Consider the following 19,533-nt stretch of genomic DNA (forward strand, 5'->3'; position numbering starts at 1 on the left):
AGGCACCGTGTTATGCGGTGGAGCGCACGGTGTCCCCAGTGCAGGTGCATAGCCCGGTGCGGTACATACCAGCTCCGTGTATCGGCCGGGCTAGACTGAGCATCGAGCCAAGTGCCATGAAGCCGGCTCTACGCATCTGGTCCCCAGTGCGTCTCCTTGGGCCGGCTTACATGGCACCAGCCTTGCGCACGGTGCCCCCGGCTATTCCACCTCGTCACACTGGCAGGGCGACCTGGAGCATTCAACCGGGTAAGGTTGGGCAGGCTCGGTGCTCAAGAGCTCCATGTGCGCCTGCATGGTCCGGTCTATCCGGTACCACCACCACGTACCAGCCCTCCGGTGGCAGCCCCCCGCACCAGGCTGTCTCTCAGTCTCATCCCTACAGGTGCTCCCACCTGTCTAGTGCTGCTAGAGCCTTCCTCCTCTCCAGCGCTGTCGGAGTCTCCCGCCTGTTCGGCGCTGCCAGAGCTCCCGCCCCTCAGTCCAGAGGCGCTAGAGCCCCTCATTCCAGAGGCGCCAGAGCTACTCAGTCCAGCGCTGCCAGAGCCTTCCTCTCCAGCGTTGCCGGAGCTACCCGTCTGCCCAGCGCCATCTGAGCTGCCCGTCTGCCCAGCGCCGCCTGAGCAGCCCGTCTGCCCAGCGCCGCCTGAGCCGCCCGTCTGCCCAGCGCCGCCTGAGCCGCCCGTCTGCCCAGCGCCGCCTGAGCCGCCCGTCTGCCCAGCGCCGCCTGTGCCGCCCATCTGCCCAGCGCCGCCTGTGCAGCCCGTCTGCGCAGCGTCGCCAGTCTGCGCAGCGCCGCCAGTGCCGCCAGTCTGCCCAGCGCGGCCAGTGCCGCCAGTCTGAAAGGAGCTGCCGCCAGTCAGCCAGGGGCCACCAGTGCCGCCAGTCAGCCAGGGGTCGCCAGTGCCGCCAGTCAGCCAGGGGCCGCCAGTGCCGCCAGTCAGCCAGGGGCCGCCAGTGCCGCCAGTCAGCCAGGGGCCGCCAGTGCCGCCAGTCAGCCAGGGGCCGCCAATGCCGCCAGTCAGCCAGGGGCCGCCAGTGCCGCCAGTCAGCCAGGGGCCGACAGAGCCCCTCAGCCCAGAAGTACATTTCACTGGTCATCCCCAAAGCCAACACCTCTTTGGCCACCTTTCCTTCCAGTTCTCTGCTGCCAGTGACTGGAACGAATTGCAAAAATCGCTGACGCTGGAGACTTATACTTCCCTCACTAACTTTAAACTTCAGCTATCTGAGCAGCTAACCGATGGCTGCAGCTGTACACAGCCCATCTGTAAATAGCCCATCCAATCTACCTACCCCATCCCTATATTGTTTTATTTACTTTTCTGCTCTTTTGCACACCAGTATTTCTACTTGCACATCTATCACTCCAGTGTTAATTTGCTAAATTGTAATCACTTCGCTACTATGGCCTATTTATTGCCTTACCTCTCAACGTCATTTGCACACACTGTATATAGACTCTTTTTTTCCCTATTGTGTTATTGACTGTAAGCTTGTTTATTCCATGTGTAACTCTGTGTTGTTGTTTGTCACACTGCTTTGCGTAAATGAGAACTTAATCTCAACTAGCCTACCTGGTTAAATAAAGGTGAAATATATATATATATTTTTTTAAGTATGATATTCATATTTTAATTTATACATGTATATATATATATATATATATATATAGTACCAGTCAAAAGTTTGGACACACCTACTCGTTCAAGGGTTTTTCTTAATTTTTTACTATTTTCTACATTGTAAAATAATAGTGAAGAAATCAAAACTATGAAATAACACATATGAGACCAAAAAAGTGTTACATTTGAGATTCTTCAAAGTAGCAAACCTTTGCCTTGATGACAGCTTTGCACACTCTGTAACTCTTTAGCATTCAAACGCTCCAGTTACATCTAAACCCAAACCATTCTAGACTGGTTTATGTATGAAGGGGTGTATAAAAAGAGAAGCATGCCGAGTCCAGTCCAGAACTTCAATCTAACTCTGGGGAGAGACGACATTCTATCCCAGCTCAGTGTCAACACTAGTTACACAGGATCCCCTTCTCCTACTTCTCTTCCCCCTCCTCCCTGCCATCTCAGGCTGGCCTACATATGCGATCCTCACGCTAGCCCCAGCTAAGACTGATAAAGGCTAACACAACCTCCCTGTCTCCAACACTTCCCACTTCTCTTCCAATCCCCCTTTCCACTCCTGCTGCCGCCTGACTAAACTTTCTCTTCGCATTACTTCTGCCATTCTAACTTCTCCACTTCTGAGCACTATCAATTATGCACAAGAATAACAGTGTGTCCTGGGCCGGGCTGGGCGGTGGGACATAAAGGCCGATTATGAGCGTGAATAATTTAGCCTGAAGCCGTGCCATGTCTCTCATACCACTGATACAGGCAGGGAAACTCTGCTCTGCCGTTAATGTACCACAGAGGGAGGTAATATGTACCACGTAGGAAAGTAATCTGTACCACGTACAGAGGTCATCTGAACCACAGACAGAGGTCATCTGAACCCCAAACAGAGGTAATCTGAACCCCAAACAGAGGTAATCTGAACCACGGACAGAGGTCATATGTACCACAGACAGAGGTCATATGTACCACAGACAGGGGTCATCTGAATCACGGACAGGGGTCATCTGAATCACGGACAGGGGTCATCTGAATCACGGACAGGGGTCATCTGAATCACGGACAGGGGTCATCTGAATCACGGACAGGGGTCATCTGAATCACGGACAGGGGTCATCTGAATCACGGACAGGGGTCATCTGAATCACGGACAGGGGTCATCTTAATCACGGACAGGAGTCATCTGAACCACGGACAGGAGTCATCTGAACCACGGACAGAGGTCATATGTACCACGGACAGAGGTCATATGTACCACGGACAGAGGTAATATGTACCACGGACAGAGGTAATATGTACCACGGACAGAGGTAATATGTACCACGGACAGAGGTAATATGTACCACGGACAGAGGTAATATGTACCACGGACAGAGGTCATCTGAACCACGGACATAGGTAATATGTACCACGGACAGAGGTCATATATACCACGGACAGAGGTCATATATACCACGGACAGAGGTAATATGTACCACGGACAGAGGTAATATGTACCACGGACAGAGGTCATCTGAACCACGGACAGAGGTCATCTGAACCACGGACATGGTCATCTGAACCACGGACAGGAGTCATCTGAACCACGGACAGAGGTCATATGTACCACCGACAGATGTAACATGTACCACTGACAAATGTAATATGTACCACATACAGAGGTCATATGTACCGTGGACATATGTGATATGTACCCTGAACAGAGGTAATATGTGCCACGGACAGATGTAATATGTACCGTGGACAGAGGTCATCTGAACCATGGGCGGGGGTCATCTGAACCACGGACAGGGGTCATCTGAACCACGGACAGAGGTAATATGTACCACGGACAGGGGTAATATGTACCACTGACAGAGGTGATTATGTACCACATGCAGATGTAACATGTACCACAGACAGAGGTAATATGTACCACGGACAGAGGAAAGGGATACCTAGTCAGTTGCACAACTGAAATGTGTCTTCCGCATTTAACCCAACCCCTCTGAATCAGAGAGGTGCAGGGGGCTGCCTTAATCGAATACTGCATTATTAAAGATCAGATTACTCCCCTGCTCCTCTGCTTATTATCAGATTGGGTTGGAGGATCTGTCGAAGGATTGAGCAACTGACACCTGTCGAAGAGAGGTGAAATCACAGACAGACACATTTGACCTCTGGATTTGATGCAGTAAAACAGCATGTGAGAAGCCTCTTGTTTGGTGATGCCAAGTATATTGTCTATCCATTACCTGGTCATCATGTTATTGTTATCTGGGAAATTTAGGACTTTTGAAAACAAAAAAGATTTCAGCAGAAGTTATTCATATAAAATGGAGTTCGTTTTTAATATGGCACGTCTCACTATACAGTTAGTACTAAGCTAAGGGGAGGAACTACCACTCATTCAAAGACATCCGAACAGTCAAGTTCATCCGAAAAAAACATTTTTAAACAGGAACACTCAATACGTCACCTTGACCAGTCAGAAAACTGAATCAAATATAATTATTGTACATAATATGTATCATAAAGTTAGTGAAGGTAAAAGCACATAACAAACAGAGGACCTGAGACTGCCTTGATCTCTGTAGCTCAGTTGATAGAGCAAAATGTTTACTATGTCAGTATAGTAGGTTAGATTCCCCTCACCACCCAGCCTTAAAATGTATGCGCTCAGGACTGTAAATCGCTTTGGATAAAACTGTCTGCTAAATGGCATATACAGTAGTATACAGTATATTATATATATCATATACACTCAGCCAACGAGATGAGTAGACCTAACGAACAGCAAAAGCACTAGCCTAAGTCAATCTACTATCCCTCATAGTACAAAAGTTGACCTATTCTATTCTGTGTGAGAAATACATATTCCAAACATAGTCGGAGACTTATGGGATGTGATAGTTCCCAAATTAATACAAGCACTAGCATTCCAAAAACCGTTTTACGCAGTGTGGCTAATACAACAGATTAGAATGTTTAGCTTAAAATGCTGATAAACTATTATTCTATTTCTTCACATTATAAGTGCAACAATGTGCACATTCCATTAGCGGGAAACAACATTTACAATGTGATAATGCATGTAATGCTTTTATTTTAAAAAGGTGCATTTTTATGGTGAAAATTATCTTCCCCAAACTTAAAACTCGAGCTTTGCTTATATATGCCAGTTAGGCTCTATACCCTTTATAACGCGGATTAATGTGCTTCATTTTAAGAAGTTATTTGGCCACTTTAGTTATGATACAAACCTTTTCAAACATATAGGCCCATGGGCTAGGCTACATGAAGTGTGCGACTATGATTCGAAAAAGTCACCAAAAAAAGGTATTGTTTCTTGCCATATGCTGGGCATCATTACCAAGTGATAATATATAATTCACAAGTGATATGCTAATATTGTCACCCGTCAGACTATTATTGATTTAATCGTGTCTTTACATACACTAAGTAATATATGTGTGAAATTGGTTTTGATTTAGAATGGACCGTCATCATGCGCCTGTATGGAAACAGGGGCAACAGGAGCAGAGAAAAAGATATGGCATCTATACACTTAAACAGCGAAAGAAGGACGCTTTTCCCTGTGGTTTATATTCATGTAGGTAGGCTGGTAGGCTGAACTCTTGTTGTAAAGAGAAGCAATGTGCATAATATTAAGAAAGTTGAGAAATAAATATAGTAGGCCTAGCCTATAGAAAGCTGATGGTACACCACTGACCTATAGAAAGCTGACCTCCTCTTTTTAATAGAAGCCATCAGCAGCATCAGAGCTTAGAGAAGCCTAATTACAGTGACTAAATGGTGGAATTTGACTGCCTTCAATGACTTTTGCCTTTGGTGCAAAATACAAAAAACAGTGGACAAAAACAGGGCTGTTTTTTTGATGAGAGGTCGAAGGAGAATGGCAAGAATTGTGCAGGCTAACAGGCGGGCCACAAAGGCAAATAACGGTGCTGTACAACAGTGGTGTGCAGAACGGCATCTCGGAACACATAACTCATCAGTCCTTGTCACGATGGGCTATTGCAGCAGATGACCACACCGGGTTGCACTCCTATCAGCTAAAAACAAGAAGAAGCAGCTCCAGCGGGCATCACCAACACTGGACAACTGAGGAGTGGAAGAACATTTCCTGGTCCGACAAATCCTGGTTCCTGTTGTGTCATGCTGACGGCAGAGTCAGGATTGGCGTGAGCAGCATGAGTCCCTGGCCCCATCCTTCGTGGTGTCAACGGTGCATGCTGACGAAAGAGTCAGGATTGGCGTAAGCAGCATGAGTCCCTGGCCCCATCCTTCCTGGTGCCCCATCCTTCCTGGTGCCCCATCCTTCATGGAGTCAACGGTGCATGCTGACGAAAGAGTCAGGATTGGCGTAAGCAGCATGAGTCCCTGGCCCCATCCTTCCTGGTGCCCCATCCTTCCTGGAGTCAACGGTGCATGCTGACGGCAGAGTCAGGATTGGCGTAAGCAGCATGAGTCCCTGGCCCCATCCTTCCTGGAGTCAACGGTGCATGCTGACGAAAGAGTCAGGATTGGCGTAAGCAGCATGAGTCCCTGGCCCCATCCTTCCTGGAATCAACGGTGCATGCTGACGAAAGAGTCAGGATTGGCGTAAGCAGCATGAGTCCCTGGCCCCATCCTTCCTGGAATCAACGGTGCATGCTGACGAAAGAGTCAGGATTGGCGTAAGCAGCATGAGTCCCTGGCCCCATCCTTCCTGGTGTCAACGGTGCATGCTGACGAAAGAGTCAGGATTGGCGTAAGCAGCATGAGTCCCTGGCCCCATCCTTCCTGGTGTCAATGGTGTGCTGGAGGCAGTGGTGTAATGGTGTGGGGAATGTCTTCCTGACACACGTTAGGCCCTTCGATAGCAATTGAGGAACGTTTCCCATGCCCTCAAAAATTGTAGCTGTTCTGGAGACAAAGGGGGTTCCGACCCGGTACTAGATGGGTATACCTAATAAACGGTATATTATAGCATATAGTTCTATACCAGTAATATGAATGTATTGTTGTGTTCAAAAATATATATACACTACAACAAATTAAACACATTTCTTAATAAAAGTTAAAATGATATTTTTTTTAAGTGTGAATAACAAATAGTCATTTTTGTTTTTCCTAAATCTCTCAATAAATAAGAACAAAAATAAAATTGAAAACATTTAATTTAGGTAAAATAATAAAATAAGACATTGAAATACAATTCCAGTCAAAAAAAAAAACAACGCAAAAACATAATTCCTTACATGCATTCCTATCCATTAAACTTATTTCTCATTGATCTGTATTTCAAAAGATTGATGCTATTATATGAATAACAACAGGAACACAGCAGCCTAAATTAAGACACTAGCACTAGTGAGGCAAACAACGCTGTTCCAACATTGTTAATTCCTGGGAAAATTAAAAACCTCCTGCAAACTCCCCCATCTAATCCTGGCTGGAATGTCTCCGGTCGTGTTCTAGGAATGACATGGTGTTCAGACGCTAAGGAGTACAGAGCACAGCAGGTGAGAGGGAACTCTGGAACTATGGTAACTCTGGAACACTGGAACACTGGATGGAGTGTTCTGTGTGTTCCGTGTTCTATGGAACTTGAGCCGGCCCACTGTATATTCCAACAAGACCTTTTCAAAACCAAAAGCCAACCACACAGAGAGAAAAACACTACTCCTAACGTTATGTCTGAAACAAGAATGTGTGCCTATTCATTGCCACAAGAAAATGTTTAGAGCAGTACAGCTGCAGACATTTAAATCAAATAAAGTCTGAATGACCTTGTTTTGTTATCCAATTGCATTATTTCATGTGTCTCATGACTATTTCTGCTCTGTGACTGACCCACCTAAATCTAGTGAAATATTGGCATAATCACAGATTCATTTGAGATTATTTTATATTCTCAGTAAGACTACCCTCCACACAGTTCCTTTAATCACACATCTGTTATTTCGGGACATTTTATATACAGTTGAAAATTCTAAAATCTCTTGTCATGTATGGCTGTATAGTTTGGCTCAAAAATGGCTGCCAACATTACCCCTTTGTATATGTCTGCTCGAAAGGCTGGCGCAACATTTGTATTTATCCTCACTGAACCTCCATATTTTTTTTTGCTCACTCACTTGTACGCGCATATGCACACACAGAGATACAGTTGCGTATTAGCCAGCCGTCAGTCAGCAAGGCCAGCCATAACACTGGGCCTAACCCTAAAACAGTGCATGCTGAGTCACCCCAGCAGGAACCCCCAAAACCCAAGACTTATTACGGACACCTCTACTAGTAATCTCTGGGAGAGAGAGAGGCAGAGAGACACAGTGAGAGAGAAAGAGAGAGAGACAGAGAGAGACAGAGTTAGAGAGAAGGAAAGAAAGAAACAGAGAGAGAGAGGGGGGGGGGGGCAGAGGTAAAGAGAGAGAGGGGGAGACAGAGGTGAAGAGAGAGAGGGGGAGCGAGAGAGAGAGGGAGAGGGAGAGGGAGAGAAAGAGAGAGAGAGAGAGAGAGAGAGAGAGAGAGAGAGAGAGAGAGAGAGAGAGAGAGAGAGAGAGAGAGAGAGAGAGAGAGAGAGAGAGAGAGAGAGGAGAGGGAGGGAGGGGGGAGCAAGAGAGAGAGGGAGAATGGGGGAGTGAGAGAGAGAGGCAGGGGGAGAGGGAGAGAGGGGGAGCGAGAGAGAGGGAGAGGGAGAGAGGGGGGAGAAAGAGAGAGAGAAAGAGGGGGAAAGCGAAATAGAAAGGAGAAACTGGGGAAAGAAAAAGGCATGTTTCTCAAACACCTCACAAACATCCAGATCAAGTCTCAACATCAATTATCTATTCCCCCAAATACCATCCCACTACCACACCACAGCACACCACCATTTCCCCAAAAAAATATTTAGGAAAAAAAATGCTTTATTGCATTTCACAATTCTGACTGGAGTTTTGTACCAAACAAAGAGCATTGAAAACGGAAGTGTATAGTGATCCTTAAAGAAACTGTAGCCCCAGACCCCGTTCATCACTTCTGTTTATACAGGGGGCTTAGGGCACTTTGGGGTCTCCCCTTAAGTCTGTCTTATCTCATTAGCCTTTAAAACTGATTCATATGAATGTCAGAGCTTTCTAAGAAAGGAGGGAAGGAGGGAGTAGAGGAAGAATAGAAAGATGGGGGGACTTGAGAGGAAGAGGTTTTGTGTCTCAGGACAAAGAGCTGATGGCTTTTTAATCCTCTCAGTGACTCCATGTTCATAACCTGGGTAGCAGCAGCAGCTATGGGACAGGCTGGGATAGGCTGGGACAGGCTGGGATAGGCTGGGATAGGCTGCGTTGCCTTAAAATACCTGGGTATAGGGGCTTCACTCTGAAGAGGTTTTGGGTGTAAAAAATGTACATAGAAAATTAATCTCCACAACTTGAGCTCCACAACAAAATATGAACTCTACTTCTTAAAAATAGCAAAGCCGTTGTTGAATGTGTGTGTGGTATGTTCTGCGTACGCTCATGTTCCGTTCTGATGTCAAATTTGGTTATCTGGGATAATGTTTGCATTATCCAGCCAACCAAATCCGGGCCATGAGCAGGGGGTGAGGATGGAATTAGTGAAGAGAGGCAAAAATGGCTGGAAACTGAGGTGTGAAACAAGTGATAAGGGGGACAAATAGAAGTGTGTGGAGTATACAGCAGCCTGATCACTAAAATAAGACTTCAATTTCAGAAGGTTGAGAACATAGATATATGCCTTCATCTGCAAAAAAATGTGACAAAAAAGAAACGATTGTGGGCATGATCTCATGATGCTCAGAGCCGAAGCGCGTTGCTTAGACCACTTGCATACTTGATGATACTTGATGGTAATAGCACGTTGTTTTTTATTATTTTGTTTTAAGCCTTCCCAAACCATATCCCTAACCTTAACCACTCTAAATGAATGCCTAAACTCTTAACATTTGAGTTGTTTCTGTTTTAACCTGTAACCACACGGAATTAACCCTGTAACCCTGTTACATTTCGAAGGGAAACTATGAGATCTTGTTGTATATAGAGCCACCTCCTAAACACTCTCCTCAGCCTCGGTTATAACACTCTGCCTTCCCCCATCTCCTCCTCTTGTCTCTTCCTCTCCTTAGTGAACGTGCTGTGGCCCCCACTCCTGCCTCATCAACCCTTCCAACTGCTCCATCTCCCTTCTCTCCCTCCGTTTTAAGGGCATGCCTACTTTCAGCTGAGAGAGAGAGGACAGAGAAAGGAGAACAATGACTGCCTTTCAGCCTGTCAGAACCCGGCCAGAGAGAGAGACTGGATCGCTGCTGCGTGCGCGCACACGTGTGTAGGTTGTACTCGGAGGGAGTTTGGAATCGGCTTAACTGTTTTGTGGTGCCTCTCTCCAGTTCAAGCAGCGGGGGCTAAGCGAGGTGAACGCGTTGTTGATGTGTTTGTGTTTAGGGACATGGAATTGAGAGGGGAAATAGAGGGGGTGTTCATATTCAAAACAATGTCTGGCCCATCGACTGATATGCCAACACCCGCATCATCTACGCTAGACTGAAGCAGACACACAGACCAACATCCTGCCTCCAAAACCCACAAGCTGAGACTGGGCTTTCAGTGGCTCTGACTGACTGCATACAGGTGTGGAGGTGGATATACTCTGTGACAAAGGTACAGGAGGATAAAAACAGTATATTCCCTTAACACTTTGTGGAGCAACGACGTATTCTGTATTTTTATTTAGGCACCTGGAACTACAGTACAATAAGATGTGCTAGCGTTTCCTTCTTGAATGGAATATTCTTCCCACAGAAGCAGTACTCAGTAATGCATGGGCTCTACTCATGGAGATGGACGTTTGGGAATAAACCCAACAGACTATTACAGTCAGACTGAGAAGAAGGGAAACCATGACCAAGGCTGCTGGCTGTTCTAACGGTGGTGACATTTCATTCTTTAAAACACGGGTCTCCCTCTCCCTTGTCATTTACGAAGGCCTACACTGTCAATTAGGTATTTGTTCTGGAGATGTGACGTCTTCTAGGATACATTCTCCACACTGCTCCCCAACCCAGCTAGAACAACATCCACTCACTCCCCCGCACCGCCAAGCCAGTCAGCCCCAAAGTTAAATAAGGAAAATGTCTGTGAATGTCCGCAGTCAGTGTACCATGAAAGGAATTATCTGTGGAAAATGGGTCTGGCAAAACCGAGGGTCTCAAATGGTTGGTCTCGGCCCGTCACATTTTCCAATTGCAGAGAAAAGGGTGATGACAACAAGAAAATCAATCATTCAATCATGCCCTTCTGGTCTTTTCATGCAAATGTTGTTATTGCGTCAAAATGCAATTGAACTTTGAGTGTAAATGAGTTTAACAGCGGAACACAGAAAACAAATCAAGCAAGACTAAATGAGCTTGTTGACATCAAATAAATGAATAAAGAATTGTACTACACTTGATCAAAAGTGAAAAAAAAATGTAATCACAAAGAAATTAATTTTTCTTGGCGTTAATAAAAAAAAAAATATATGTCTATGCACCTGACCTCAGCATAAATGTAACATATCCAAAATAGACACAGAACATAAATGTCGCTATGTTGACACAGGGCACAAAGAACTGCTGCCATGGGTGGCAATGTTGAGTTGCTGCAAGTTCCAGTCAACCTGTCAAAACTGAAACAATGCATTGAGCCATGCAATCACCCTACACTCAACAGGAAGAAGAGGAGCAGTATGGACAGGAAGGAAAGGATTGGAGGGCAGGAGTGTCCATGTCTGAGAAATTCCTCACAGATTGGGGTTTGGAGTATGGGGGGTGAGCGAGCCGCACAATAGCGCCCACATGTGGTCTGGGAAGGTAGATCACTCCATGCCACTACCAGCTGCTTCCAGACCTCCCCCTCAAAAAATGTGTCTGGATGGGGGGGTACTAGGGAGGGCAGAGGTTGGGGGCGTGTACTCTGCCTGTGGTGGGGGGGGGAGACCAAGGGTAGGGGCAAGGACTGGGGGCGAGGGCCTCTACAGCTCCAGACAAAGGCATAATGCCCATAGACTTATAACGCATAGAATACACATATTCATAAAATTGTAATTCACAGCTTTAGAGAAACAAGGACAAAAGACAGCATGCGTTAACGATAAACTGCATCTAACATCTACCCCTGAGAACTGGTCCAGATTCCTTTGTGGTCTTTAGAGCTATAGGTAATGGTTAGAGCTGGGATAGGGAGATCTGGTCCAGAGTACACCAAATACCTTTAAAATGATCCCCTCTCTCCTATACCTCAGAGAACCCTGAAACACAGAAACTATACTCAGACCTGGGGGAAATAAAGACAAAACTCAGGGAAACCGGACAGGGAAAAGTTATTTCTATCAATGTTGTGACAGAATTTTATAAAAGTATAGTATACGATCGGACACATGTGGGTGTTGCGTAAGCTGGTTAATACTGTATTGTTTCCAAGTAAGGCTATAGCGTTACTGTGAAAGCTGGGGATTAGTGGGCAGCTGAATGGAGATGGGCCGGCCGATAGTGGAGTTTCAGCACTGCACATGACATTGGAGTGATTAAGCTCAAAACAAAGCAGAAATCTGGACATTGAAATGAGTTACGGCCACAGTACAGTACAGCCATCTATAGCCTACCAGTGCAACAACAACCCAAACCTCCAAAGTGTAGAACTTTGGTTAAATCATTTGGGGAAATATGTTCTGCTCTCTTGGATGTATATGACTTTTTAACTGGGACAGTAATGTATCAGAATTAACTTCCACATAAAAATCAACCAATACAAAATTAACAAAAATCAAATGTGCAAATAAAAAATCTAAAAGTGTACTTTTTTTCTGTGAAACGCATGTTTTCCACAATGATATACAAGATAATCTAATCTCCAACGAGTGAAAGACATCCACAGACTCCTGTGAAGCTGCGTGTTCTGCCCGCTGCTCGGCATCTCTAACAGGGTCAAAACCGAGAGGCCTTCTCCTCTGTTCAAGACCAGCGCTCACTGAAGAAAAACTGATCCACCCACACGTATTTTACTGAGCTATGTTCTCCTCTCTCTCACATTATAACAGTCCACCATGGATACACTTCAGAGGTAGAACATGAAGCTGTTGTTATGACCGCATAATAAGTTAAGTCAAAAATACACAGAGGTTACTTGTTCAAACACTTTGTTCAGTTTCCTCAAAAGGCTCTCTTTAATTTGGAAAGATATTAGGATGGCTTGTATGACTACGGACTTCAAATAGTAGGCACTACGGAAAAAAACAAATTTCAGGAGAAGAGACCCCTCATTAATGTATTGGGTCAATATATTTGTCAAATTAAAATTAACTTTATTAACAGGCTTTGTCCAAAAGCAGTAAATGCTATTTTGCAAAAAAAAAGTAATTTGCATTCATATCACAAAGGATCCTCGTCTCAGGTCATATTTTTTCATGAATCCTTCGGGCAACTGTTTGATTTAATAATATGTCACACCTACGTTGTATCTCTACTGCTCTTTCCCTCCAACGCCATCTCTTTCCCTTCTCTCTCGCTTTCTCTTTCCATTTCTGTTGAGTCTACCCTGCTGTTGCAGACGCTGCAGGGATGAAATAACGGCAGAGCAAGGGGTCATTAACGAGAACTAATCAGCCTTCAGTCAGAGAGGGAGGGAGGGAGGGAGGGAGGGAGGGGGGAGGGAGGGAGGGAGGGAGGGAGGGAGGGAGGGAGGGAGGGAGGGAGGGAGGGAGGGAGGGAGGGAGGGGGAGGGAGGGAGGGAGGGAGGGAGGGAGGGAGGGAGGGAGGGAGCCAACTGATGGAAAAATAAGTCTGAGGGTATAGAAAAAGAACAACAGGGCAGAGGAGAGTGAATGTGTGGGGGGGGGGGCGTGGGGTCAAATTTATTTTAAACTCAACTAAAATCCACTATTACATTGGAAAATCTTTCATGTAAGTAAATATGCTATTAAATAGGACAAGGAATTGTAATCTAAAAGTAATGTAAATAAACAAGGACGTATTGTGTTTTGATCACTGGACTAGTCTCCTGGATACGGCTATGGTAGAGACTTTCTCTCTACAGTCTGAATATGTACTGTGTCTGTGTTAGTGCACAGTCAGCACACACACAGCGACAGATAGTTTGTTACGTCCCGTGGCTCGGTGATAGGTAATGAGAAGTCCAACCGGGAGAGACGTAATTATGAGAGGTTTGCGAGAGTGTTGAGGAGAGGGACCAAGCCCCTGGTGACCTCCTGGCCCATTCTTCACATAGCACAGAGACATGCACAGAACGGCTTGAAAGCTATGAGTGAGGCCAGCAGATCGGGTTTGGGGTCAAAACCATTTTAGTTCAGTCCATTCAGTCCAAATGTACTTTTGTAAATCGCTCTCTCTCTCACACACACACCTCAAAGTTATCTGGCAGAGTTATTTATTTATGTCTATATATATATATATATATATATATATATATATATATATATATATATATATATATGTGTGTGTGTGTGTGTGTGTGTGTGTGTGTGTGTGTGTGTGTCCTCTCTAGCTAGCACTAGTTGGGTCCATGGAGGGACTCCTGAAATATCTAATTGTATTCATTCATTTTGTGGTAACCAGTGTGGGACAGAGACAGAGTGGCCTACAGCTATGGGGGAGAGGGGAGTTGGGGGAGAGGGGAGTTGAAGGAAGAGCTCTCACCAGCAGGACAGCAGGAACCTCCTTAGAGAAAACAAAGTGACTAAATACACAAGGTACTGAGATAAAGAAAGATAGAAAGAAAAAGAGTGAATAATAGGTAGGAATAGGAAAAACACTTTCCATCAAGGACATTAGAAATAATCACAGGGAATGAGAGAGAGAGAGACAGAGACAGAGACAGAGAGACAGAGAGACAGAGAGAGAGAGAGAGAGAGAGAGAGAGAGAGAGAGAGAGAGAGAGAGAGAGAGAAAAAGAAAAAGAAAATAAAGAGGAGAGAGAGTATATAGACATAATATGACATGTAATGTGTAATGTTGAAATACCTGGGTATAGGTATAATGTTTCCTGTTAATTTTGTATTGTTTATTATCTATTTCACTTGCTTTGGCATTGTTAGCATATGTTTCCCATTCCTATAAAGCCCTTAAATTGAAATTGAATTGAGCGAGAGAGAGAAAGATTCGCCAGAGTAATTTAGCAGTTTCTTAAGGTTCTCGGTCTCCTGCCCAAGGTGTGAAGTATCTAAACACTTTCTTCACTTTGGGTCAACAGAGCATGTAGGAGAACCTCCAGTCTGCTCCCATACACCACTGAACTGTAGATGCAGTCGTGTGAAGAAGAAACACCTCCAATAGCAGATAACAAAGGACTATGATTTTTCCACACTTCCCTTTGGGGACTAATATTTGATTGTTTTCTGTTTGTGAATCAGGTTGACCGTCAGCCAAACTGGTGATTGGGATCTTCATAGAGCTTTGATGGAGAGGTCAATACACTTAATATACACCCTACTCCATACAACACCGCTGGCTCATACAGATATAGAGAACACATATTTATTTACCGAGGCATCTGTAACAAAATGTTTGCTCTCCTGTCCTCTCTTTCCGGTCATTCTAGTTTTCTGACTCTGCCCTACAGGGTTTGCTAATGTAACTTGCTAGCTAAGTGGTTAGCTTTCCCCTCCTGGATCAAGATCCCTGCATCCTAAACGGCCTTTGTGTGCACTGCCAGTAATCCCATACCCTGGTATGGTACAGGAACCGTACAGGAACAGTACGAAGGTATGAACCTCTGGATTACCACCCAACACTAGTTCAGAGTCAAACAAACTTGATTAGTGTAAGTAGAAGAAGATGACTAACATTATTAAAGCCTGTTTCCTGTCCTCGGGCTAGTCAGGGGTTCAGAAACAAGACGAGGGAAACAACCTATAACTCGATTTCACAAGTTCAACACTATTGGAGCTAGCTCACGTCTCCTCAGAGTTCTGTTTTGGTTTCCTTCAATTTCAACTCGAAATTTACAGTACATTTACTCAAACGTTTTAATTTCTGTAGCTTACTTTTTTATTCCACTGGAAGTAAGCAAACTGTCAGCACATCTGGAGTAAATCAAGCGGTCCACAGAACCGCCAGTCAAAGTCTTTGTGAAAAATGTGCACCCTAATGACACTGTGTCTTTCAGTGTAACACATCAGACGGAGCTCAAATTTGTGTTACTTCTGTTGAACAAAGCGGCACACAAATAAACAACTGGCTTAAGCTGGAGTGTAGAGCTGGACCACAGCGGTCATGATGGAGTGTACCAGCACTAGGGATACCTAGTCTAAGGCTTGAATGGCCCCAGCTCAACTAGGTCCCTACGCTTGTACCCTGACCACTAATTGCTTTCAGCATTAATATTTTTTCAGAAACTTCAAAATGAATATAAATAGTTATTGTCTATGTAGCTATAATAAAATACTTTGTATGTTTTTGGAGAATAAGCTTAGGTGAACCATTCAGCAAATACTAAATAATTTGGGCATTTGAGTGAGTGAACAGCAACAATTTAATTGGAAAAATTCAGACTAGGGTCTGAATATAGTCATACAAAAAGTCAAATACTGTTTTTCAATTAGAATAACACATGAAATAAGCTAAATATGACAAGTAAATACACGTTTGACTATGTGAAGTATGATTGGCTGCTGTTAGGTTTTCCAGAAAATGTTATATGACATGTACAGTATGACCCTCTGTATTTGAAAAATGTCAAAAGCTACACTTTGTATGCTATGGCCTCAAGGAAATGGAAACCTCCGTTGACCTTAATCTCACTATGTAAAACTAATACATGGGTGCTTCATTGTAGCCTACAATATATTAGGAATAGACACCACATCTTAATCCTATACTAGATAACTATGTGAAACTTGCCCAAATGCAATCGGTTCTCTCTCTCAATCAACTTCAATTCTGTTTTAAATTATTCAATCAAAAATTCCAAATAAAAACATATGTATTTTGCACAATGCTTGCTGATATCAACTACTTTGTGGAAAAGTTTTAGAATATAATGAATCGTAGGCTACATGTCCAACATCCTTACTCAATATTCAATAAAATGAAGTTCATTAAATAATGTGATATCTAATAAATCAATTAAGTGGGGTTAGTTGTGGCAAAATGAGGGCATTATATTATTATTATTATTGGTTTGTTTACGAATTTGTCCTTCAATGTAAACTATCAATGTTTCACGGTTGCCAAACTATTCTGGCCATGGGCTAATACGTCTGTGTATACGTTCTACATTTCATATATTGATTATCAACTTGTTTTTAACGTTTGTGGTTTTAGACAGTATGACAATACCTACATCGTATGCTATGCTCGCACGAAGTACATTACTTTAGCGCAGCAAAAATTGCTGCTTTCACAACCAGTCAACCGACATTTGAATTACAGTATGTTCATGTGAATTAAATATCAATGATTTAACCATTTAAACCTATGAATCATGATAATTGCATAATTATGTAATTCAAAGTCGGTGAGAACATTTTTGGGAAACATTACAGAGGAGCTCTTCCACTGGATTAAAACATGTTATCCGAATAAGAACACGCGGATTGGATAAATCCCCTGTGAACAACGCATATCATTAACAAATTAAAAAACAAGAGATTAAACGACTAAATGAAGTGCAACCTATCAGCATAGCGAGGCTTTATTCCTGGTTAAGTAGGCGTATTATTGATTTCTTATATGCTTCTAAATTGGAAGAGCGACCCATAAATGTGCCCATGGCCTACAACTAGTGACAAAACATACGTCGTACAGATTTGAGCGATTCCCGCTCACATGCTACATCTAAATTGTAATATTTTCGCGCGGTTGCTGTTCTCGGAAATAGGAAATATGGGTTAATCATGGTGCCATTTTATCCGTGAATTGACAGCACTTGCTGAGTTGAATTCTGCTCATTCAAAGATGAGAGATGTAGGCTACATATACGTTGTAGGCCTACGCGATCCAAGCAATGCAATGGTCCACGCATTATTCTACATACTCCAACGGGAAGCCTTTACTACAAATCCACTCGAATTAACCCACAAATAATGTTCCATGATTTAACCGGGGCATATTCAGAAGACAGGCACGAGCGCCCAATCGATTCACAAACACGGAATGCAGACACTGGAACACGCAAGATATTACTCTCCAACCGTGCGCTTTTCGGGTGACACATCGCATATAGGCTTATTATGACAATATTCTAGATTTGATCAACTTGACCTGATTACGGTTGACTGAAAACAATTCAGTGTAGACTGTATCCAAAATAGGTTAGCCTATATTCAACCTGTGCGCACAGGTTGTGTTCTGTTGTACCAATAACCGACCCACATTTCTGGGAAATAGCCTATACCCCATCAGAGAGAACTGTTCAATAAGAATGACTCTATACCTTAAATAAAAGACACCGTGCCATTTGTCTATACACACGCCCCGGCCAGTGGTGAGATCACAGAGACAACATCGACTCCCTTCGGCCCCACTGGCCGCTCTGAGTGGCACCTACCTGGGGTTGGTTCGGTTCCAGAAAACGGCATACCGGTCGGCCACCACCTTGGAGCTGGGCTCCTGGCTGAATACACACATCCATAGCACCAGAAAGACAAATAGCACCATCTCCACTTTCAACATTACAACAGCAAAGTTCGGCACGTATTCCTCTTCGATGTGGGGTGACTGCACGATCTGTCAGTTCTCGGTACACTTCAGCTGGAGAGATGCCTTCTTTCGTTTACATGTGTGTGCCTTTGCTTTCCTCTGTCGCAGTTTATGGATGACAGAAAAAGGCAGGACAATTAAATACAACAGAAAATCGCTGTCTCCTACACCACTATGTGCGAAGGGCTTTGATGCAAGTGTCACTGTGTGTAGTGCAAGTGTCACTGTGTGTAGTGCATCTCGCTCAGGTTCAGTGTCCGGGTTCAGTTTTATGTGTTCATGGGACGTCAGCTTTGACGGCTCCAGGATAAGTAAAAATCACTCCTAGGGCAGACACTTTTCACACAAATGTACAAAAAGGGATATCAATACATGCAGTCAGATGTATAAAACGTTGATTAGAATGACCATCTAATACAGCAGGCTCTGTAAGGTCATGGCATGCGCTGAGCTGGATTCGTGTCAGGACTGTTCGCTGGGAATCAACAGCGCAGAGGGTAGGTCCAAGTCCAATAATGAGAAACGAAAAGAAGCAATCTCGCGCTTTAGCTCGAGTCCGTCAGATGTCAACGTTTTCAGAGGTGGAACTTTAGAAAGCCACATAGGCAACCCCCGGCTGCAGTGAAGTCGTTTATACGTAACGCTGTCTCACTGCTCTGTTCGCAGACTGGCCGAAAAAGGCTGCTATCCTTTCTCAGCGCTGTCTTGAAAGTGTCACGGGTAGGTGGGGAGGAGTCCGTCCTCGAGCCTCTCTCATGCGCTGCTGCTGGGTGACAGTAGGGCAGCTTGTTTGCCCGGAACCCAAATGGCAGCATTCCACAGCATTCTCTTCATATATAACCATTGGAGAGAAAAAATAAAACACGCTTGATTCATGTGCTTCTTTCACCTGATGTTTCGATTCAACCGGACGAGACGAGAGGGAAGGTGAGAGCAAAGGCAGTTCGTTGCTGACTGCCAGAGAGTGGGTTCGGTTACAGCCGACCGGAGGATAGTCCCATTGGTTTGAATTTTGAATGGGCGTCACACTAACAAAACAAGATCCCTCCCCTCCCAACCGAACTAATTCAATTACTGTGCGGAAGCTGAATGCACCGCTTGCACGAGAGAAGGAGCCCGGGATAGGGACGGAGAGATACACTGTCAGATCACACTGATAAACGCACTGAGCAGGCTATTTAATTACCGAGCAAACGGACAGAGACCAACAATCGAGTTACAATCTGGACCAAC

The 19,533-nt window shown here is 44.4% G+C and overlaps 1 protein-coding gene across 2 annotated transcripts in view; it reads right to left on the reverse strand.

The window, feature by feature from the left end:
* Positions 1 to 19,259, reverse strand: part of LOC118358541 (ephrin-A5) — a 209,027-nt gene extending 189,768 nt beyond the window's left edge. For both annotated transcript variants that reach the window (XM_035736481.2, XM_035736480.2), the window contains exon 1: positions 18,149 to 19,259. In XM_035736481.2, coding sequence (XP_035592374.2) covers positions 18,149 to 18,273 — 125 coding nt within the window. In that variant the 5' untranslated portion in view covers positions 18,274 to 19,259. The remainder of the gene's footprint in view (positions 1 to 18,148) is intronic.
* Between the last annotated feature and the right edge of the window lie 274 nt (positions 19,260 to 19,533).

Source organism: Oncorhynchus keta, chromosome 25 (genome assembly GCF_023373465.1).
Source record: "Oncorhynchus keta strain PuntledgeMale-10-30-2019 chromosome 25, Oket_V2, whole genome shotgun sequence".
NCBI lineage: Eukaryota > Metazoa > Chordata > Actinopteri > Salmoniformes > Salmonidae > Oncorhynchus > Oncorhynchus keta.